The sequence below is a fragment of the Molothrus ater genome, unplaced genomic scaffold (assembly GCF_012460135.2).
Source record: "Molothrus ater isolate BHLD 08-10-18 breed brown headed cowbird unplaced genomic scaffold, BPBGC_Mater_1.1 matUn_MA707, whole genome shotgun sequence".
Taxonomy (NCBI): Eukaryota; Metazoa; Chordata; class Aves; order Passeriformes; family Icteridae; genus Molothrus; species Molothrus ater.
Window position 1 is genome coordinate 1 of NW_023416670.1, and position 23,622 is coordinate 23,622.

At 58.2% G+C, this 23,622-nt stretch overlaps 1 protein-coding gene across 1 annotated transcript in view; it reads right to left on the reverse strand.

The window, feature by feature from the left end:
• Positions 1-15: 15 nt before the first annotated feature.
• The window catches only part of SYMPK (symplekin scaffold protein), a gene marked incomplete at both ends in the record, with an annotated part of 29,510 nt that continues 5,903 nt past the window's right edge, over positions 16-23,622 (reverse strand). The window contains 20 exon segments of the mRNA XM_036405800.1: positions 16-106; positions 1,131-1,208; positions 1,638-1,814; positions 3,884-4,071; positions 5,483-5,584; positions 6,272-6,362; positions 6,470-6,570; positions 6,660-6,768; positions 8,362-8,522; positions 9,950-10,097; positions 11,258-11,371; positions 12,151-12,232; positions 13,627-13,862; positions 14,533-14,683; positions 16,705-16,915; positions 18,200-18,350; positions 19,777-19,799; positions 19,802-19,930; positions 21,262-21,501; positions 22,031-22,201. Of these exon segments, the coding sequence (XP_036261693.1) occupies positions 16-106; positions 1,131-1,208; positions 1,638-1,814; positions 3,884-4,071; positions 5,483-5,584; positions 6,272-6,362; positions 6,470-6,570; positions 6,660-6,768; positions 8,362-8,522; positions 9,950-10,097; positions 11,258-11,371; positions 12,151-12,232; positions 13,627-13,862; positions 14,533-14,683; positions 16,705-16,915; positions 18,200-18,350; positions 19,777-19,799; positions 19,802-19,930; positions 21,262-21,501; positions 22,031-22,201 (2,754 nt within the window).

Consider the following 23,622-nt stretch of genomic DNA (forward strand, 5'->3'; position numbering starts at 1 on the left):
GGGAGCCGGGGGGACCCCCCCCGACCCCTCCCCCTCCCGGGACCCCTCCCCCCGCCTTGGCCTTGGGCTCCTCCTCGGAGCTCGGGGGGCGCTTGGGGGGCTTCTCCTGGGGGGACAGCGCGGGGCGGGCGTGGTGGCACCTGCGGGGACACCTGGGCAGGTGTCCCCCCCCATGTCCCCACCTGGGCAGGTGTCCCCCGCCATGTCCCCACCTGGGCAGGTGTCCCCTGCCATCCCCCTGTGCCCACCTGGGCAGGTGTCCCCATGTCCCCCCCATGCCCCCATGTCCCTGTGTGCCCACCTGGGCAGGTGTCCCCATGTCCCCCCCCATGTCCCTGTGTGCCCACCTGGGCAGGTGTCCCCCGCCATGTCCCCACCTGGGCAGGTGTCCCCTCCCATCCCCCTGTGCCCACCTGTGTTCACCTGGGCAGGGGTCCCCATGTCCCCCCCATGTCCCCCTGTGCCCACCTGGGCAGGTGTCTCCATGTCCCCCCATGTCCCTGTGTGCCCACCTGGGCAGGTGTCCCCCCCATGTCCCTGTGTGCCCACCTGGGCAGGGGTCCCCATGTCCCCTGCATGTCCCTCCAATGTCCCCCTGTGCCCACCTGGGCAGGTGTCCCCTCAATGTCCCCCTGTGCCCACCTGGACAGGTGTCCCCAATGTCCCCATGTCCCCTCCAGGTGTCCCCATGTCCCTGTCCCCATGTCCCCTCCCCTGTCCCTGTTCCCACCCCTCCAGGTGTCCTCATGTCCCTGTCCCCACCTCCCCAGGTGTCCCCGTCCCCACCTCCCCAGGTGTCCCTGTCCCCACCCCTCCAGGTGTCCCTGTCCCCACCTCCCCAGGTGTCCCCATGTCCCTGTCCCCACCTCCCCAGGTGTCCCTGTCCCCACCTCCCCAGGTGTCCCCATGTCCCTGTCCCCATGTCCCCTCCCCTGTCCCTGTTCCCACCTCCCCAGGTGTCCCCATGTCCCTGTCCCCGCCCCTCCAGGTGTCCCTGTTCCCACCTCCCCAGGTGTCCCCGTCCCCACCTCCCCAGGTGTCCCTGTCCCCGCCCCTCCAGGTGTCCCTGTCCCCGCCCCTCCAGGTGTCCCTGTTCCCACCCATCCAGGTGTCCCTGTCCCCGTCCCCACCTCTCCAGGTGTCCCCTCGGGCTCGTGGCGCGTGGTGGCCTCCAGGATGGCCATGGTGGACAGGGGGATGTGCGCTTGCTGTCACCGGGGGAGGGGACAGGTGTGACACCCCCGAGATCGTCACCTGTCCCCGAGATTGTCACCTGTCCCCAAGGGATGTCCCCCTTCTCCAAGGATGCCCAGGAGATGTCACCTGTCCCTGGGACTGTCACCTGTCCCAATGGGATGTCACCCACCCCCAGGTGCTGTCACCCATCCCAATGGGCTGTCACCTGCCCCCAGGTGCTGTGACCCACCCCCAGGTGTGTCACCTGTCCCCATGGGCTGTCACCTGCCCCCAGGTGATGTCACCTATCCCCGGGGCTGTCACCTTTCCCAATGGGCTGTTACCCGCCCCCAGGTGCTGTCACCCATCCCATGGGATGTCACCCATCCCCAGGTGCTGTCACCCGCCCCCAGGTGCTGTCACCTGCCCCCAGGTGTGTCACCCGGCCCCGGGGCTGTCACCTGGTGCGGGGTGAGGGCGCGCACGTGGCTCAGCAGGGGCTCCCGCAGCTCCGGGCATTTCTCGAAGACGGCGGCGAGCTGGGGCGGGGGCAGCTGCAGAACCACCTGGAAGGACTGGGGCTTGGTGCGCTGGCAGCACTTGATGAACCCTTCCCACACCTTGGGGTACTTCCACACCTGCGGAGACACACCTGGGTCACACCTGAGACACCTGGGATACACCTGGGATACACCTGAGACACCTGGGATACACCTGAGATACACCTGAGACACCTGGGTCACACCTGGGATACACCTGGGGGACACCTGAGACACCTGGGACACCCCTGGGACACACCTGAGACACCTGAGATACACCTGAGACACCTGGGACACACCTGGGACACACCTGAGACACCTGAGATACACCTGAGACACCTGGGATACACCTGGGGGTCACCTGGGGGTCACCTGGGAGACCCCTGGGGCTTGGTGCGCTGGCAGCACTTGATGAACCCCTCCCACACCTTGGGGTACTTCCACACCTGCGGAGACACACCTGGGTCACACCTGAGACACACCTGAGACACCTGGGATACACCTGGGACACACCTGGGACACACCTGAGACACCTGAGACACCTGGGTCACACCTGGGATACACCTGGGGGACACCTGAGACACCTGGGACACCCCTGGGGCTTGGTGCGCTGGCAGCACTTGATGAAGCCCTCCCACACCTTGGGGTACTGACACACCTGCACAGACACACCTGGGTCACACCTGAGACACCTGGGATACACCTGGGACACACCTGGGACACACCTGGGACACACCTGAGACACCTGAAACACCTGGGATACACCTGAGACACATGGGGGTCACCTGAAACACCTGGGTCACACCTGGGGTTCACCTGGGGCTCACCTGGGGCCAGCACTTGCAGGACCCTTCACACTCCTTGGGGTACTGACACACCTGGGAGTGCGTCAGGACTTTTGGGGTAATTTCAGGGGATTTTGGGGGTAATTTCAGGGGATTTTGGGGTAATTTTTGCAGGAATTTTGGGGTAATTTTAGCAGGAATTTTGGGGTAATTTCAGTGGATTTTGGGCTCTCCAGACCTGTTTCATGATGAGCCTGGACAGGATGCTCATGGTAGGGGTACACGGTCAGGGCCTGGATCACCGTGCGTATCGGGGATTTTGGGGGGATTTTTGGGGTGAATCTTGGGGTAATTTCAGAGGGATTTTTGCAGGATTTTTGGGGTAATTTCAGGGGATTTTTTGGGGGGATTTTGGGCTCTCCAGACCTGTTTCATGATGAGCCTGCTCAGGATGTTGATGGTAGGGGTACATGGTCAGGGCCTGGATCACCGTGCGCATCGGGGATTTCGGGATGAATTTTGGGGTGAATCTTGGGGTAATTTCAGAGGGATTTTTGGGGTAATTTTAGTAGGATTTTGGGGTAATTTCAGTGGATTTTGGAGCTCCAGACCTGTTTCATGATGAGCCTGCTCAGGATGTTCATGGTAGGGGTACATGGTCAGGGCCTGCATCACCGTGCACATCAGGGACTTTGGGGGCCAGTTTTGGGGTGAATTTTGGGGTAATTTCAGGGGATTTTTTGGGGGATTTTGGGCTCTCCAGACCTGTTTCATGATGAGCCTGCTCAGGATGTTGATGGTAGGGGTACATGGTCAGGGCCTGCATCACCGTGCGCATCGGGGATTTCGGGGCCAGTTTTGGGGTGAATTTTGGGGTAATTTCAGAGGGATTTTTGGGGTAATTTTAGTAGGATTTTGGGGTAATTTCAGTCGATTTTGGAGCTCCAGACCTGTTTCATGATGAGCCTGGACAGGACGCTCATGATGGGGGTACACGGTCAGGGCCTGCATCACCGTGCGCATCGGGGATTTTGGGGGGATTTTTGGGGTGAATTTTGGGGTAATTTCAGAGGGATTTTTGCAGGATTTTTGGGGTAATTTCAGGGGATTTTTTGGGGGGATTTTGGGCTCTCCAGACCTGTTTCATGATGAGCCTGGACAGGGTGTTCATGGTAGGGGTACATGGTCAGGGCCTGGATCACCGTGCGCATCGGGGATTTCGGGATGAATTTTGGGGTGAATTTTGGGGTAATTTCAGGGGATTTTGGGGGTAATTCTTGCAGGAATTTTGGGGTAATTTCAGGGGGATTTTTGGGGTAATTCTTGCAGGACTTTTGGGGTAATTTCAGCGGATTTTTTTGGGGGATTTTGGGCTCTCCAGACCTGTTTCATGATGAGCCTGCTCAGGATGTTCATTACGAAGCCCCCCAGGCGGGGGTACATGGTCAGGGCCTGGATCACCGTGCGCATCAGCAGCATGGGCAGCGGGCTCTGCTCCATCAGCTGCTGCATCACCACCGCCAGCACCTCCGAGGTGTAAACGTTGCGCTCCGCAAAGCACAGGTTGGTGGCTGAGGGGACACGGGGGGGATGCTGGGAGGCACTGGGAGGGACTGGGAGGGACTGGGAGGGACTGGGAGAGCAATGGGAGGGACTGGGAGGGGCTGGGAGGGACTGGGAGAGGCTGGGAGAGCAATGGGAGGGACTGGGAGGGACTGGGAGAGGCTGGGAGAGCAATGGGAGGGACTGGGAGGAACTGGGAGGGACTGGGAGGGACTGGGAGGGACTGGGAGGGGCTGGGAGGGAATGGGAGAGACTGGGAGGGACTGGGAGGGACTGGGAGAGCAATGGGAGGGACTGGGAGGGACTGGGATGCACTGGGAGGGTGGGTAGGGTGAAGCACAGGTTGGTGGCTGCGGGGACACGGGGCATGCTGGGAGAGCAATGGGAGGGACTGGGAGAGCAATGGGAGGGACTGGGAGGGGCTGGGAGGGACTGGGAGGGACTGGGAGGGGCTGGGAGGGAATGGGAGAGACTGGGAGGGACTGGGAGAGCAATGGGAGGGACTGGGATGCACTGGGAGGGGATGGGAGTGGGGTGGGAGGCATTAAAAGGGCACTGGGAGGGACTGGGAGGGAATGGGGGGCATTAAAAGGGCACCAGGAGGGACTGGGAGAGCAATGGGAGGGACTGGGAGGGCACTGGGAGGGACGGGGGGCACTAAAAGGGCACTGGGAGGGACTGGGATGCACTGGGAAGCACTAAAAGGGCACTGGGAGGGACTGGGAGGGGAGTGGGAGGGATTGGGGGGCATTAAAAGGGCACTGGGAGGGACTGGGATGCACTGGGAGGGACTGGAGTCCATGGACAGGGGTCCCATGTCCCCCCCCACCCCCAGCTGTGTCCCGTGTCTCCTCCATGGCCCTGTCACCCCCTGGGTGTCCCCATGTCCCCAGGGATGTCCCCAGGGATGTCCCCAGGGATGTCCCCTCCTGTCCCCATGTCCCCACCTCTGATGATGGATTTTGTGTCACACTTGGAGGAGTCGATGTTGTGCAGGGCTCCTGTGTCCCTCTGTCCCTCTGTGTCCCTTTGGGTGTCGCTGTCACCCCTGGGTGTCCCCATGTCCCCACCTTTGATGATGGATTTCCTGTCACACTTGGAGGAGTCGATGTGCAGGGCTCCTGTGTCCCTGTGTCCCTGTCACCCCTGGGTGTCCCTGTCACCCCCTGGGTGTCCCTGTCACCCCCTGGGTGTCCCTGTCACCCCTGGGTGTCCCCATGTCCCCTCCTGTCCCCATGTCCCCACCTTTGATGATGGATTTCATGTCACACTTGGAGGAGTCGATGTTGTGCAGGAGTCCCTCTGTGTCCCTTTGGGTGTCCCCATGTCCCTGTCACCCCCTGGGTGTCGCTGTCACCCCCTGGGTGTCCCTGTCACCCCTGGGTGTCCCCATGTCCCCTCCTGTCCCCATGTCCCCACCTTTGATGATGGATTTCATGTCACACTTGGAGGAGTCGATGTTGTGCAGGGCGATCAGGAGCTCCCCGGGGTTCAGGGGGGACACGGCCGAGGCGCCGTCACCTGCGGGGACATTGGGGTGACAGGGACAGGGGACAGGGACAGGGACAGGGGCTGTGTCACACCCTGGGGTGGCCCTGGGGTCACCCTGTGCTCCCACAGCCCCTCCTGGGATGTCCCACCCCAAACTGTCCCCAAACTGTCCCCAAACTGTGCTGTGTCTCACCCCAGCTGTCCCCAAGCTGTCCCCAAGGCTGTCCCCAGCTGTCCCCTCACCCTGCTGTGTCCCACCCCAGCTGTCCCCAAGGCTGTCCCCATTGTCCCCTCACCATGCTGCATCCCCAGCTGTCCCATGTCCCCAAGCTGTCCCCAAGGCTGTCCCCATTGTCCCCTCACCGTGCTGCGTCCCCAGCAGGACTGTCCCCAGGCTGTCCCCAGGGCTGTCCCCAAGGCTGTCCCCAAACTGTCCCATGTCCCCAGGGCTGTCCCCATGCTGTCCCCAAGGCTGTCCCCACTGTCCCCTCACCCTGCTGCATCCCCAGCTGTCCCATGTCCCCAAGGCTGTCCCCAAGGCTGTCCCCACTGTCCCCTCACCGTGCTGTGTCCCCAGCTGTCCCATGTCCCCAAGCTGTCCCCAGGGCTGTCCCCATGCTGTCCCCAAGGCTGTCCCCCCTGTCCCCTCACCGTGCTGCGTCCCCAGCTGTCCCATGTCCCCAAGCTGTCCCCAAACTGTCCCCAATGTCCCCTCACCGTGCTGCGTCCCCAGCAGGCGGTTGAAGACCTCCTTGACCACGATGGGGTTGAGTTTGATGAGTTTGGGCAGCGCCTGAATCACCTCTTTCTGCACCAAAACCGCGTCCCCGTCAGCCCGGGTGACGGTGACACCCAGGTGGCGGTGACACCACCCAGGTGACACCGGGGCAGGGGACAAAGGCCACCCCCCGTCACCTTCTCCAGCCCGTTGAGGACGGGGATGAGGAAGCGCACGTCCGGCAGCCGCTTGTGGTAGAGGTCCCGGACGCGCTTGACCAGCTCGGGCGAGGGTGGCACTGCCGGCGGGGAGGGGACAGCGCTGTCACCCCCCCTGCCGGCACCCCCGGTGTCCCCAGGGCGGCCCCGCGGCGTCCCCAAGGGGCACCTTTGTCCGTCAGGCTGTGCAGGCAGCGCGTCACCAGCGTCTCAGCTCCCTTGGGGCAGTTCTCCACCAGCAGCAGCAGCTCCGGGGAGTTCATGCCCATGCCGCGGATCTGGCGGGAGGATAGTGAAAATATAGAAATTAAAAATGAAAATGAAAATAAAAGGAAAAAAATTAAAAATAAAAAAAAATTAAAAATAAAAATAAAGATATAAAAATAAAGATATAAAATAAAAATAAAAATGAAAATAAAAATAAAGATATAAAAATAAAAATAAAGATATAAAATAAAAATAAAAATAAAAATAAAAATATAAAAATAAAAATAAAGATATAAAATAAAAATAAAGATATGAAATAAAAAGAAAAATAAAAATGAAAATAAAAATAAAGATCTAAAAATAAAAATAAAAATATAAAATAAAAATAAAAATAAAAATAAAAATCTAAAAATAAAAATAAAAATATAAAAATAAAAATAAAGATATAAAATAAAAATAAAGATATGAAATAAAAAGAAAAAGAAAAATGAAAATAAAAATAAAGACCTAAAAATAAAAATAAAAATGGAAATAAAAATAAAGATCTAAAAATAAAAATAAAAATATAAAAATAAAGATATAAAATGAAAATAAAAATAAAGATCTAAAAATAAAAATAAAGATATAAAATAAAAAGAAAAATAAAAATGAAAATAAAAATATAAATAAAAATAAAAAAGATGTAAAAATAAAAATATAAAAATAAAAATAAAGATAAAAATAAAAGCAAAGATATAAAAATAAAAATAAAAATTAAAAATGAATATAAAAATGAAAATATAGATATAAAAAAAATAAAAATAAAAATAAAAATGAAAATAAAAATTAAAAATCAAAATACAAGGTTTTGTCACCAAAAAATCAGGGTTTTTTTAAAGGAAAATTTTGTCACTGAAATTGGGGTTTTAAATTTAATTTAAATTAATTTCAATTTTAAATTTAATTTAATTTAATTTCGAGTCTAAATTTAATTTAATTTCGATTTAAAATTTAATTTAATTTCGATTTAAAATTTAATTTAAATTAATTTCAATTTTAAATTTAATTTAAATTAATTTAAATTTAGATTTAATTTAAACTAGTTTCAATTTTAAATTTAATTTAAACTAATTTTAATTTAAAATTTAATTTCGAATTTAATTTCGAATTTAAATTAAGTTTAACTTAATTTTAATTTTAATTTTAATTAATTTCGATTTAAAATTAAATTTAAATGAAATTTTAATTTTAACTAATTTCGATTTTAAATTAAATTTACATTAATTTCAATTTGAAATTTAATCTAATTTCGTTTTTAAATTTAATTTAAATTAATTTTAATCTAAATTTAAATTAATTTCGATTTTAAATTTAAATTAATTTCGATTTCAAAATTTAATTAAATTAATTTTAATTTTAAAATTTAGCTTAAATTAAATTGAAATTAATTTTAATTTCAAATTGAACTTAAATTAATTTCAATTTTAAATTGAATTTAAATTGATTTAAATTTAAAATTAATTCCGATTTTAAATTTAATTGCGACTAATTTCCATTTCAAATTTAATTGAAAATGATTTTAATTTAATTAAAATCAAGTAAATAAATAAAATAAAATAAAATAAAATAAAATAAAATAAAATAAAATAAAATAAAATAAAATCTGACGTAATTTGGGCGCTGACCGGCTGCTCGATGACGCGCAGCACCGTGCGCTTGATGTCGGCGATGGCCTCGGTGTAGACGGAGGCGAGCTCGTGGATCAGCTTGTGGTTGTGGGGCAGCAGGGCCAGGTACAGGTACAGGCACTGCTTGATGGTCTCCTCGGTCCATGGGGCCGCCACCTCTGGGGACACCAAAAACGGGGTGAAAGTGAGCAAAAACGGGGTTAGAGTGAGAAAAAATGGGATTAATGTGAGCAAAAATGGGATTAATGTGAGCAAAAATGGGGTGAAAGTGAGCAAAAATGGGATTATTGTGAGCAAAAATGGGACAGGTACAGGTACAGGGCCAGGTACAGGGACAGGTACAGGGACAGGTACAGGTGCAGGTACAGGGACAGGGACAGGTACAGGCACAGGTACAGGGACAGGTACAGGGACAGGTACAGGGCCAGGTACAGGCACAGGTACAGGTACAGGTACAGGCACAGGTACAGGTACAGGTACAGGTACAGGGACAGGTACAGGTGCAGGTACAGGTACAGGTACAGGGACAGGTACAGGGACAGGGACAGGTACAGGTACAGGGACAGGTACAGGTGCAGGTACAGGTACAGGTACAGGGACAGGTACAGGGACAGGGACAGGTACAGGTACAGGTACAGGGACAGGGCCAGGTACAGGTACAGGTACAGGTACAGGCACAGGTACAGGGACAGGTACAGGTACAGGGACAGGTACAGGTACAGGCACAGGGACAGGTACAGGGACAGGTGCAGGTGCAGGGACAGGTACAGGGACAGGTACAGGGACAGGTACAGGTACAGGGACAGGTACAGGGACAGGTACAGGTACAGGGACAGGTACAGGCACAGGGACAGGTACAGGGACAGGTACAGGTACAGGTACAGGTACAGGTACAGGGACAGGTACAGGGACAGGGACAGGTACAGGGACAGGGACAGGTACAGGTACAGGCACAGGCACAGGTACAGGTACAGGTACAGGTACAGGGACAGGTACAGGTACAGGTACAGGTACAGGTACAGGTACAGGTACAGGCACAGGGCCAGGTACAGGTACAGGGACAGGGACAGGTACAGGGACAGGTACAGGGACAGGTACAGGCACAGGGACAGGTACAGGGACAGGTACAGGTACAGGTACAGGTACAGGTACAGGGACAGGTACAGGGACAGGGACAGGTACAGGCACTGCTTGATGGTCTCCTCAGTCCAGGGCGCCGCCACCTCTGGGGACACCAAAAATGGGGTGAAAACGGGCAAAAACGGGGTTAGAGTGAGAAAAAATGGGATTACAGTGGGCATTTTGGGATTCCCATGGGATATTTCGGGATCCCCACGGGGCATTTTGGGATTCCCATGGAAAATTTCGGGATTCTGGGCACATTTTGGGATCCCCTTGGAATTTTTGGGATCCCCACGGGACATTTTGGGATCCCCATGGAATATTTTGGGATTCCCGTGGAATTTTTGGGATCCCCGTGGAATTTTCGGGATCCCCGTGGAATTTTCGGGATCCCCGTGAATTTTTGGGATCCCCGTGCAATTTTCGGGATCCCCGTGGAATTTTCGGGATCCCGGGCGCTCACCTGTGTCCTTGTCGGCCCCGAAGAGCACGGAGGGGGGGTTGGGGTGCACCAGGAGCTGCAGGTAATTGAGGGCGAACTTCTCCACGTACTCGCGCAGCTGCTCCTTCTCGTACATGCGCTTGATGAACTGCAGCGCCTGCTGCCGCACCTGTGTGACACACCTGGGTGACACCTGTGTGACACCTGTGTGACACCTGTGTGCCACCTGTGTGACACCTGTGACACCTGTGTGACACCTGGGCACACCTGTGTGCCACCTGTGTGACACCTGTGTGACACCTGTGTGACACCTGTGACACCTGTGTGCCACCTGTGACACCTGGGCACACCTGTGTGACACCTGTGTGCCACCTGTGTGCCACCTGCTCCTTCTCGTACATGCGCTTGATGAACTGCAGCGCCTGCTGCCGCACCTGTGTGACACACCTGGGTGACACCTGTGTGACACCTGTGTGATACCTGTGTGACACCTGTGTGACACCTGTGGCACCTGTGACACCTGTGTGACACCTGTGACACCTGTATGACACCTGTCTGTGACACCTGTGTGACACCTGGGCACACCTGTGTGACACCTGTGTGACACCTGTGTGACACCTGTGTGACACCTGTGCCACCTGTGTGACACCTGTGTGACACCTGGGCACACCTGTGTGACACCTGTGTGACACCTGTGCCACCTGTGTGCCACCTGTGTGACACCTGGGCACACCTGTGTGACACCTGTGTGACACCTGTGCCACCTGTGTGACACCTGTGTGACACCTGTGGCACCTGTGACACCTGTGTGACACCTGTGACACCTGTATGACACCTGTCTGTGACACCTGTGTGACACCTGGGCACACCTGTGTGACACCTGTGTGACACCTGTGTGACACCTGTAGCACCTGTGGCACCTGTGACACCTGTGTGACACCTGTGTGCCACCTGTGTGACACCTGTGCCACCTGCTCCTTCTCGTACATGCGCTTGATGAACTGCAGCGCCTGCTGCCGCACCTGTGTGACACCTGGGTGACGTGTCTGTGACACCTGCGTCACCTGGGGCACCTCTGAGTGCCACCTGGGGGTGCTGGGCACCTGTGCCACCTGGGGCACCTGTATTACCTGGCTCACCCACCTGGGGCCACCGGGGGCACCCAAACCCTCCAAAATCCCCTTGGCACCTCCAAAAATCCCTTGGGACCCCCAAAACCTTCCTAAAACCTCCCCAAAATCCCCCCCCCTCCCCGCCCCAAACCCCCCAGGTGTCCCCAGCCCCCCCCAGGTGTCCCCAGCCCCCCCAGGTGTGCCCAGGTGTCCCCACCTTGTCCTTCTCGTGGGAGCTGAGGTCCAGCAGCACGTGCAGGTACTGGAACTGCCGCGACGGGCGCTTGAAGATCAGGTCCCTCAAGGTGGACATGCCCAGGTAGGTGCGGCTCTGAGGGGACGCAGGTGGCACCTCTGGGTGGCCCCTCCGGGTGGCACCTCCAGGTGTCTCCTCCCCTGTGTCACCTCCAGGTGTCACCTCCCCATTGTCACCTCCCCATTCCCTCATGGTGTCACTTCCAGGTGTCACCTCCCCATGTCCCCTCCCAGTGTCACCCCCAGGTGTCTCCTCCCCATGTCCCCCGATGTCCCCAGGTGTCCCCTGCCCGTGATGACCCCAGGTGTCCCCTCCCTGATGTCCCCAGGTGTCCCCCCATGATGTCTCCTCCCCATGATGTCCCCATGTGTCCCCTCCCCGCGATGTCCCCATGTGTCCCCTCCCCGCGATGTCCCCAGGTGTCTCCTGCCCGTGATGTCCCCAGGTGTCCCCTCCCCAACGTCCCCCTGTGTCCCCAGCTTGCGATGTCCCCAGGTGTCCCCTGCCCGCGATGTCCCCAGGTGTCTCCCCGTGATGTCCCCAGGTGTCCCCAGCTTGCGATGTCCCCAGGTGTCCCCCCGTGATGTCCCCAGGTGTCCCCAGCTTGCGATGTCCCCAGGTGTCCCCCCATGATGTCCCCTCCCCGTGATGTCCCCATGTGTCCCCTCCCCGCGATGTCCCCAGGTGTCCCCTCCCCAATGTCCCCCCGTGATGTCCCCAGGTGTCCCCAGCCCGCGATGTCCCCAGGAGTCCCCTCCCCAATGTCCCCCCGTGTCCCCAGCCCGTGATGTCCCCAGGTGTCCCAGGTGTCCCAGGTGTCCCCAGGTGTCCCAGGTGTGCCCAGGTGTGCCCACCTCGTCCTCGCAGTACTTGCGGATCACCTCCAGGGCGCTCTCGGTGATGAGCGGCGCCTCCAGCACCACCTTGGTGAAGATCCTGGGTGGGGACAGGGACGGCGCCGCTGTCACCGGGCTGGGGACAGGGACACGCCCGGGGTGGCCCTGGGGCCGGCCTGGCCTCGGGGGCCCTGCCCTGTCCCCTCAGGTGGCACCGGTGGCACCAGCTCGGCCCTGAGGGCTCGGTGCCACCCCTGGGGACACCGTCCCACACCTGGTGGCACTGTCCCACACCTGGGGACACTGTCCCACCCCTGGGGACACCGTCCCACACCTGGTGGCACTGTCCTGCACCTGGTGGCACTGTCCTGCACCTGATGGCACTGTCCCACACCTGGTGGCACTGTCCCACACCTGGGGACTGTCCCACACCTGGGGACCGTCCCACACCTGGTGGCACTGTCCCACACCTGGGGACTGTCCTGGTGGTGGCACTGTCCCACACCTGGTGGCGCCAACCCAACCCTGGTGGCACCGTCCCGCACCTGGTGGCACTGTCCCACACCTGGTGGCACTGTCCCACACCTGGGGACTGTCCCACACCTGGTGGCACTGTCCCACACCTGGGGACTGTCCTGGTGGTGGCACTGTCCCACACCTGGGGACACTGTCCTAGACCTGGGGACACTGTTCCACACCTGGCAGCCCTGTCCCACACCTGGGGACACTGTCCCACACCTGGGGACACTGTCCACACCTGGGGACACTGTCCCGCACCTGGTGGCACCAACCCAACAGCACCAACCCAACCCCGGTGACACCAACTGAGTTTCGTGTCCCCAGCCCAGCCCTGGTGTCCCCATCCCAATTCCACCAACCCAACCCTGGCATCCCCAACCCAACCCTGGCGTCCCCAACCCAACCCTGGTGCCCCCAACCCAACCCTGGTGTCCCCGTCCCAACTGTGGTGTCCCCAACCCAACCCTGGTGTCCCCGTCCCAACTGTGGTGTCCCCATCCCAATGGCACCAACCCAACCCTGGTGTCCCCATCCCAACTGTGGTGTCCCCAACCCAACCCTGGTGTCCCCAACCCAACCATGGTGTCCCCAACCCAACCGTGGTGTCCCCATCCCAATTCCACCAACCCAACCCTGGTGTCCCCATCCCAACCGTGGTGTCCCCAACCCAACCCTGGTGTCCCCAACCCAACCGTGGTGTCCCCAACCCAACCCTGGCGTCCCCAACCCAACCCTGGTGTCCCCGTCCCAACTGTGGTGTCCCCAACCCAACCCTGGTGTCCCCGTCCCAACTGTGGTGTCCCCAACCCAACCCTGGTGTCCCCATCCCAATGGCACCAACCCAACCCTGGTGTCCCCAGCCCAGCCCTGGTGCCCCCAACCCAACCCTGGTGTCCCCATCCCAATGGCACCAACCCAACCGTGGTGCCCCCAACCCAACCCTGGTGTCCCCGGCGGTGTCCCCGGTGTCCATACCCGTCCTTCTGGTCGGGTTTCTCCTGCAGCCCGGCCAGCAGCCCGATCAGGCACTCGTCGTAGCGCTCGAGGCCGCCGGCGCCGCCGCGCGCCAGGTGCGCGTTGTACTCCTGGAAGAGCCACGCGAAGGCCAGGTCCAGGCGGCCCCGCACGTCGTCCAGGATGAAGGAGAGCACCTCGCCCTTGAGGGGCACCTCGAACTGCGTCACCAGCGAGGCCAGGATCTTCACTCGGGCCTGCGGGGACATCCAGGGGTCGCTCAGTGGTCATCCCATGGTCATTCAAGGGTTAATCAATGGTCACTCAATGGTCAATCAAGGGTTTAGTCAAGGGTCACTCAAGGGTTAATCAATGGTCATTCAATGGTCACTCAATGGTCAATCAAGGGTTTAGTCAAGGGTCACTCAAGGGTCACTGGAACTGCGTCACCAGCGAGGCCAGGACCTTCACTTGGGCCTGCGCGGGCACACGGGGGTCACTCAGTGGTCATTTGAATGGTCACTCAGTGGTCATTTGAATGGTCACTCAACGGTCATTCAAGGGTTAATCAAGGGATTAGTCAAGGGTTACTGGAACTGCGTCAGCAGCAAGGCCAGGATCTTCACTTGGGCCTGTGGGCCAGCTGTGCCCCAGGGTTATCCCAGGGTTGTCCCAGATGTGTCCCAGGTGTACCCCAGGGTTATCCCAGCTGTACCCCAGGGTTATCCCAGGGTTATCCCAGGGTTATCCCAGCTGTACCCCAGGGTTATCCCAGCTGTGCCCAGGTGTACCCCAGGGTTATCCCAGCCGTGCCCAGGTGTGTCCCAGGGTTATCCCAGCTGTGCCCAGGTGTACCCAGGGTTATCCCAGCTGTGCCCAGGTGTACCCCAGGGTTATCCCAGCCCTGCCCAGGTGCGCGGCGCGTACCTGGGCGGCCCCGCTGGCGGCCACGGCCCTCTCGGAGCGCAGGATGCGGCGCACGGCGCCGAGCTTCAGCTTCTCCACCTGCACCTCGCTGAGCGGCTTGAGCACGTCGCTGAGGCGGAACACCTTCTTACGGCCCCCGGCGCCCGCCAGCCTGCGCGGGGACAGCGGCAGCACCGGGGACGTCACCGGGGAACGGTGGGGCCAGCGGGGCCACCCGCGGGATGGGGATCGTGCAGGGGATTGGGATGGGTTGGGATTGGGATGATCCATGGGAATGGGATCGTGCAGGGGAATAGGATCGTGCAGGGGATTGGGATGGGTTGGGATGGGGATCGTGCAGGGGATTGGGATGGGTTGGGATTGGGATGATCCATGGGAACGGGATTGTGCAGGGGAATGGGATCGTGCAGGGGATTGGGATCATCCACGGGATTGGGATCGTGCAGGGGAATAACCCTAACCCAAACCCCACCATGCTCCCACCCCAAACCCCTCTGTGATCCCACCCCAAACCCCATGGGGATCCCACCCCAAACCCTGCCAGGATCCCACCCCAAACTCTTTCATGCTCCCACCCCAAACCCCACCATTGCTCCCACCCAAACTCTTTCATGCGCCCACCCCAAACCCCACCATGATCCCACCCCAAATCCCTCCGAGATCCCAACCCAAACCCTGCCATGAACCCAACCCAAACTCCACCATGACCCTACCCCAAACCCTCGCCATGATCCAACCCCAAACCCCACCAGGATCCAACCCCAAACCCCTCTGTGATCCCACCCCAAACCCCATGGGGATCCCACCCCAAACCCTTCCATGCTCCCACCCAAACCCTGCCATGATCCCACCCCAAACCCTTCCATGCTCCCACCCAAACCCTGCCAGGATCCCACCCCAAACCCCACCAGGATCCCACCCCAAACCCCGCCATGCTCCCACCCCAAACCTCTCTGTGATCCCACGCAAAACCCCATGGGGATCCCACCCCAAACCCTGCCAGGATCCCACCCAAACTCTTTCATGCTCCCACCCCAAACCCCACCATGATCCCACCCCAAATCCCTCCGAGATCCCACCCCAAACCCTGCCATGATCCCAACCCAAACCCCACCATGACCCTACCCCAAACCCTCGCCATGATCCAACCCCAAACCCTGCCATGATCCCACCCCAAACCCCACCAGGATCCAGCCCCAAACCCCTCTGTGATCCCACCCCAAACCCCATGGGGATCCCACCCCAAACCCTGCCAGGATCCCACCCCAAACCCCACCATTGCTCCCACCCCAAACCCTTCCACGCTCCCACCCAAACCCCGCCATGATCCAACCCCAAATCCCTCCGAGATCCCAACCCAAACCCCGCCATGATCCCAACCCAAACCCCACCATGACCCTACCCCAAACCCTCGCCATGATCCAACCCCAAACCCTGCCATGATCCCACCCCAAACCCTGCCATGCTCCCACCCAAACCCCATGGGGATCCAACCCCAAACCCTGCCAGGATCCCACCCCAAACCCTGCCATGATCCCACCCCAAACCCTGCCAGGATCCCACCTCAAACCCCGCCAAGATCCAACCCCAAACCCCTCTGTGATCCCACCCAAAACCCCATGGGGATACCACCCCAAACCCTGCCAGGATCCCACCCCAAACCCCGCCATGATCCAACGCCAAACCTCTCTGTGATCCCACCCAAAACCCCATGGGGATCCCACCCCAAACTCTTCCATGCTCCCACCCCAAACCCTGCCAGGATCCCACCCCAAACCCCATGGGGATCCCACCCCAAACCCTGCCATGATCTCACCCCAAACCCCGCTATGATCCAACCCCAAACCTCTCTGTGATCCCACCCCAAACCCTGCCAGGATCCCACCCCAAACCCCACCATGCTCCCACCCCAAACCCTGCCAGGATCCCACCCCAAACCCCACCAGGATCCAACCCCAAACCCTTCCATGCTCCCACCCAAACCCCACCATGCTCCCACCCCAAACCCCATGGGGATCCCACCCCAAACCCCGCCATGATCTCACCCCAAACCCCACCATGCTCCCACCCCAAACCCCTCTGTGATCCCACCCAAAACCCCATGGGGATCCCACCCCAAACCCTTCCATGCTCCCACCCCGTGGCGGCCCCGCGCCGTGTCCGGGCACTGACCGTGGCTGCGTGGCCGGCATGATGGGCTCGGGCCGGCGCTTGGCCTGGGGCGTCTCGTCCGGCAGCCCCGGGGCCGAGCCGTGGGCGCCCAGCACGGCGATGGCCTGGCCCTGGCCCAGCGCCGACAGGCGCCGCTTGATCACCACCGCGTCCGGCTTGGCCACCTTCTCCTCCTTGGGCTCCTCCCGCAGCAGCTTTGTCTGCTCCACGCCTGGAACGCGGCGGGCACGGTCAGGAACGAGGCGGGGAATGGGGAAAATGGGGTGGGGATGGTGAAAATGGGGTGGGGATGGTGAAAATGGGGTGGGAATGGTGAAAATGGGGTGAGGATGGTGAAAATGGGGTGGGGATGGTCAAAATGGGGTGGAAACAGTGACAATGGGGTGAGAATGATCAAAATGGGGTGGGGATGGTGAAAATGGGGTGGGGATGGTCAAAATGGGGTGGGGATGGTGAAAATGGGGTGGGGATGGTCAAAATGGGGTGGGAAATGGTCAAAATGGGGTGGGGATGGTCAAAATGGGGTGGGAAATGGTCAAAATGGGGTGGGGATGGTCAAAATGGGGTGGGAAATGGTCAAAATGGGGTGGGGATGGTGAAATTGGGGTGGGGATGGTGAAAATGGGGTGGGGATGGTGAAATTGGGGTGGGGATGGTGAAAATGGGGTGGAAATGGTGAAAATGGGGTGGGGATGGTCAAAAATGGGGTGGGGATGGTGAAAATGGGGTGGGGATGGTGAAATTGGGGTGGGGATGGTCAAATTGGGGTGGGGATGGTGAAAATGGGGTGGGGATGGTGAAAATGGGGTGGGAATGGGCAAATTGGGGTGGGGATGGTGAAAATGGGGTGGGGATGGTGAAAATGGGGTGGGGATGGTGAAAATGGGGTGGAAATGGTCAAAAATGGGGTGGGGATGGTGAAAATGGGGTGGGGATGGTAAAATTGGGGTGGGAACTGTGAAAATGGGGTAGGAATGGTCAGAATGGGGTGGGGATGGGATGGAGATGGTCAAAATGGGGTGGGAACAGTGAAATGGGGTGGGAATGGTCAAATTGGGTTGGGGATGGTCAAACTGGGGTGGGAACGGTGAATTGAGGTGGGAATGGTGAAATTGAGGTGGGAATGGTCAAATTGGGGTGGGATTGGTCAAAATGGGGTGGGAACAGGACCGGGTGTCCAGGGATTGTGGGTGGCCACCAGGGCCATGCTTTGGCCACCCCCAAACTCGCGAGGGCCAAGCGAAGCCCCGTCCAACCCCCACCCAAATCCCCCCAAACCCCCCGACCTCAGACCCCACCCAACACCTCCCCAAAAAAAATCCTCACCCCACCCCAATTTCTGCCCCTCCTTGAAGCCAAAAACCCCAAACTCCTCCCCACCAAAACCAGAAGAACCCTAAAACCCACCCGGAACCTCCACGAATCCCAACTTAGATCCCAATTTGCCCCAAATCCACCCCGATTTTGGGGGGGGGGACTGGGGGCGTCCCCTGACCTGGCCCCAGGCCGGCCGCGGTCATCTGGGTGGCCATGAGCCGGGCCAGGTGCTTGATCTGCGCCTCGGTGCCGGCCGACTCCACGGGCGTGTAGGTGGCCTGGAAGGAGGCGGGCATGGCCTCGGGCAGGTACACCATGCTGATCAGCACCTGCGGGGACACGGGACACCCCAAAAACAAACAAAAAAACCAGCTCAGGGAGCCCAGGACTGCCTCAGGGAACTCAAAAACAGCTCGGGGAGCCCGAAATCGGCTCGGGGAACCCAAAACCAGCTCAGGGAACCCGAAATCGGCTGAGGGAGCCCGAAATCAGCTCAGGGAGCCCGAAATCGGCTCGGGGAACCCAAAACCAGCTCAGGGAACCCGAAATCGGCTGAGGGAGCCCGAAATCGGCTCAGGGAGCCAAAAATCGGCTCAGGGAACCTAAAAAACCACCTCAGGGACTCCAAAATCGCCTCAGGGAACTCAAAATCACCTCAGGGACCCCAAAAACCAGCTCAGGGAGCCCGAAATCGGCTCGGGGAACCCAAAACCAGCTGAGGGAGCCCGAAATCAGCTCAGGGAGCCAGAAATCAGCTCAGGGACTCCAAAAACAGCTCAAGGAGCCCAGAACAGCCTCAGGGAACTCAAAAACAGCTCAGGGAACCCGAAATCAGCTCAGGGAGCCCAAAATCGGCTCAGGGAACCTCAAAAACCAGCTCAGGGACTCCAGAACTGCCTCAGGGAACCCAAAATCACCTCAGGGACCCCAAAAACAGCTCAGGGACTCCAGAACTGCCTCAGGGAACTCAAAAACAGCTCAGGAACCCCAAAATCGCCTCAGGGAACTCAGAATCACCCCGGGGAACCTAAAAACAGCTCAGGAACCCCAAAAACGCCTCAGGGAACCCAAAATCACCTCAGGGACACCAAAGTCACCTCAGGGAACCCAAAAACATCTCAGGGACAGCAAAATCACTTCAGGGATCCAAAAACCGCCTTGGAGAACCCAAAACTGCCTTGGAGACGCCCTCAGAGTGTCCTCAAAACCACCCCAGGTCCCCAAGACTGTCCCCAAGACCCCTTAAGGCTCCCCCCTAAGTGTCCCCAAGGCCATTGTCCCCTCCTGACCAGGTTGGCCATGTTCTCGGGGGTCAGCAGGACAGGTGACACAGGTGACACCCCCCCAGATGTCCCCAAGGCCATTGTCCCCTCCTGACCAGCCTGGGGACATTCCTGAGGGTCAGCAGGACAGGTGACACAGGTGACACCCCCCCAAAGTGTCCCCAAGGCCATTGTCCCCTCCTGACCAGGTTGGCCACGTTCTCGGGGGTCAGCAGGACAGGTGACACAGGTGACACAGGTGACACCCCCCCCAAAGTGTCCCCAAGGCCATTGTCCCCTCCTGACCAGCCTGGGGACATTCCTGGGGGTCAGCAGGACAGGTGACACAGGTGACACAGGTGACACCCCCCCAGATGTCCCCAAGGCCATTGTCCCCTCCTGACCAGGTTGGGGACATTCCTGAGGGTCAGCAGGACAGGTGACACAGGTGACACCCCCCCAGATGTCCCCAAGGCCATTGTCCCCTCCTGACCAGGTTGGCCACGTTCTCGGGGTCAGCAGCGGCTGCAGGAACTCGGCCGTGATGTCGGTGTCCGAGGGGACGGTGACCGCTCCGGCCACTTTGGCCACGGCCACCGCCGGCGCCTCCAGGTCCTTGTCCTCGTCATCCTCGCCCAGGGGTGGCTCTGAGGGGGACACGGGAGGGTCCCCGAGTGTCCCCACGAGGCCACCGGGACCCTCTGATGGCCGCCACCATGGGAGAGGTGACGATGATGCCACCACAGGGGAGGTGACACTGACGCCACCACAGCTTGAGGGCGGCATCAGGGTTGTCCTGGGGACGTGTCCAGAACCTTCTGATGGCCACGTCCAGAACCCCCTGATGGCCACGTCCAGAACCCTCTGATGTCCACCACGGCCACCAGAACCCACCCGGAACCCTGATGGCCACCATGGCCACCCTGAACCCACCACACCTGACACCACCACCAGGAGGTGACACCGATGCCACCATGGGTTCTCACCGATCTTCATCTTCTTGAGGACTCATCTTGGGGCCATGTCCAGAACCCCCTGATGGCCACCACGGCCACCAGAACCCACCCCGAACCCTGATGGCCACCACCACCACGGGGGAGGTGACAATGATGCCACCACAAGCAAGGTGACAATGATGCCACCAATGTCCCACTCACCGATCTTCATCTTCTTGAGGGCTCACCTTGGGGCCATGTCCAGAACCCTCTGATGGCCACCACGGCCACCACCACCCATCCCTGATGGCCACCACCACCACGAGGAGGTGACACCGATGCCACCACGGGTTCTCACCAATCTTCATCTTCTTGAGGGCGGCGTCGGGGTCATCCTGGGGCCATTTCCACAACCCCGTGATGGCCACGGCCACCCACCCTGAACCCTGATGGTCACCATGGCCACCACCACCACGGGGGAGGTGACACTGGTGTCACTCACCGATCTTCATCTTCTTGAGGGCGGCGTCGGCCTCGTCCTGGGGCCATTTCCACAACCCCGTGATGGCCACCACTGCCCAACCCTGAACCCTGATGGTCACCATGGCCACCACCACCACGGGGGAGGTGACACTGGTGTCACTCACCGATCTTCATCTTCTTGAGGGCTCACCCTGGGGCCATGTCCAGAACCCTCTGATGGCCACCACGGCCACCACCCGCCCACCCTGAACCCACCACACCTGATACCACCACCACGGGGAGGTGACACCGATGCCACCACGTGTTCTCACCGATCTTCATCTTCCTCAGAGCTCATCTGGGGGCCATTCCTGATGGCCACCACCACCCAGCCCTGAACCCTGATGGCCACCACGGCCACCACCACCCATCCCTGATGGCCACCACCACCCAGCCCTGAACCCTGATGGCCACCACGGCCACCACCACCCATCCCTGATGGCCACCACCACCCAACCCTGAACCCACCGCACCCGATACCACCACGAGGAGGTGACAATGACGCCACCACGGGTTCTCACCGATCTTCATCTTCTTGAGGGCGGCGTCGGGCTCGTCGCGGGGCCGCTTGCGGGCCTCGCGGGGGCTGGGCATGCTGCGGGCGATCTCGGCCTGCGGCGTGCCCAGGTCCACCAGCAGCGTGGTGATCTGCGGCTGGAAGTCGCCCGAGGACGGGTGGCGCAGCACGCTCAGCAGGTGCAGCTTCAGGTTCTTGCGCACGCTGCTCACCTGGGACTTGGCCAGTGTGGGAGGCAGGTTGGCTACGGGGAGATGGGACGGGTCAGGGACACCTGGGGACAGCTGGGGACAGCTGGGGACACCTGGGGACACCTGGGACTGGGCCAGTGTGGGAGGCAGGTTGGCTATGGGGGGAGATGGGATGGGTTAGGGACACCTGGGGACACCTGGGGACACCTGGGGACAGCTGGGGACACCTGGGACTTGGCCAACATTGGTGGCAGGTTGGGTATGGGGGACAGGGATGGGGTTGGGGACAGCTGGGGACACCCTGAAGATGTCACCACGGAGGCATGGATGACCTCGGCCATGAACATGGGGACCAGGGGACACCAGGGGACACCAAGGGACACTGGGGACGTTACCATGAAGGCTTGGATGACCCCAGCCATGAACATGGGGACACAAAGGGGACACCAGGGGACACAGGGGACATTACCATGGAGGGTCTCGTAGGCCTGGATGACCTCGGCCATGAACATGGGGACACCAAGGGACACCAAGGGACACCAGGGGACACCAGGGGACACCAGGGGACACAGGGGACGTTACCATGGAGGGTCTCGTAGGCCTGGATGACCTCGGCCATGAACATGGGCCGCTGGCGGGCGATGGTGGCCAGCGAGCCCAGCGCCGCCGTCAGGTTGATGCTGGAGATGGCCGGGTGCACCATGAACTTGAGCAGCTGCTCCAGCGCCGCCTTGCCCTCCTCCCACAGCACGTCTGGGGACAGCGGCGTCACCCGCGGGTCAGGGGTCACCGGGGTCACCGACCCACGGGGTGGTCATCGGGGTCACCGACCCATGGGGAGGTCACCGGGGTCACCCGCGGGTCAGAGGTCACCGGGGTCACCGACCCACGGGGAGGTCACCGGGGTCCCAGTCAGGGGGGTCGGTGGGGTCTCCTCTCCAAGGGTCAGTGGGGTCACCCCACCCCAAAGCGCCCTCACTGACTGTACCCGATGATGCTGATCCCAATCCCAAATCCCGACCCCAAACCCCAAATCCCAATCCCATTCCCAAACCCCACTCACTGTACTTGATGATGGGGTGGTCCCAAACCCCAAACCCCAAACCCAAAGCCCACTCACTGTAATTGATGATGGGGTGGTCCCAAATTCCATATCCCAAATCCCAAACCCCAAACCCCAACCCCAAACCCCAAACCCCGTGACTCACTGTACTTGATGACGGGGTGGTCCCAATCCCATTCCCAATCCCATTCCTGACCCCAAACCCCAAACCCCAAACCCCAAACCCCGTGACTCACTGTACTTGATGATGGGGTGGTCCCAATCCCATTCCTGACCCCAAACCCCAAACCCCAAACCCCAAACCCCAAACCCCAACCCCAAACCCCGTCACTCACTGTACTTGATGACGGGGTGGTCCCAATCCCATTCCCAATCCCAAACCCCAAACCCCAAACCCCAAACCCCGTCACTCACTGTACTTGATGACGGGGTGGCTCCACTCCCATTCCCAACCCCATTCCTGACCCCAAACCCCAACCCCAAACCCCGTCACTCACTGTACTTGATGACGGGGTGGTCCCAAACCCCAAATCCCAAACCCCAACCCCAACCCCCGTGACTCACTGTACTTGATGACGGGGTGGTCCCAACCCCATTCCTGACCCCAAACCCCAAACCCCAAACCCCAAACCCCAACCCCAAACCCCGTGACTCACTGTACTTGATGACGGGGTGATCCCAAACCCCAAACCCCAACCCCCATGACTCACTGTACTTGATGACGGGGTGGTCCAATCCCATTCCTGACCCCAAACCCCAAACCCCAAACCCCAACCCCAAACCCCGTGACTCACTGTACTTGATGACGGGGTGGTCCCAACCCCATTCCTGACCCCAAACCCCAAACCCCAAACCCCAAACCCCGCGACTCACTGTACTTGATGACAGGGTGGTCCCAATCCCATTCCTGACCCCAAACCCCAAACCCAAACCCCAAACCCCAACCCCAAACCCCGTCACTCACTGTACTTGATGACGGGGTGGTCCCAACCCCATTCCTGACCCCAAACCCCAAACCCCAAACCCCAAACCCCGCGACTCACTGTACTTGATGACGGGGTGGTCCCAATCCCATTCTTGACCCCAAACCCCAAACCCCAAACCCCAAACC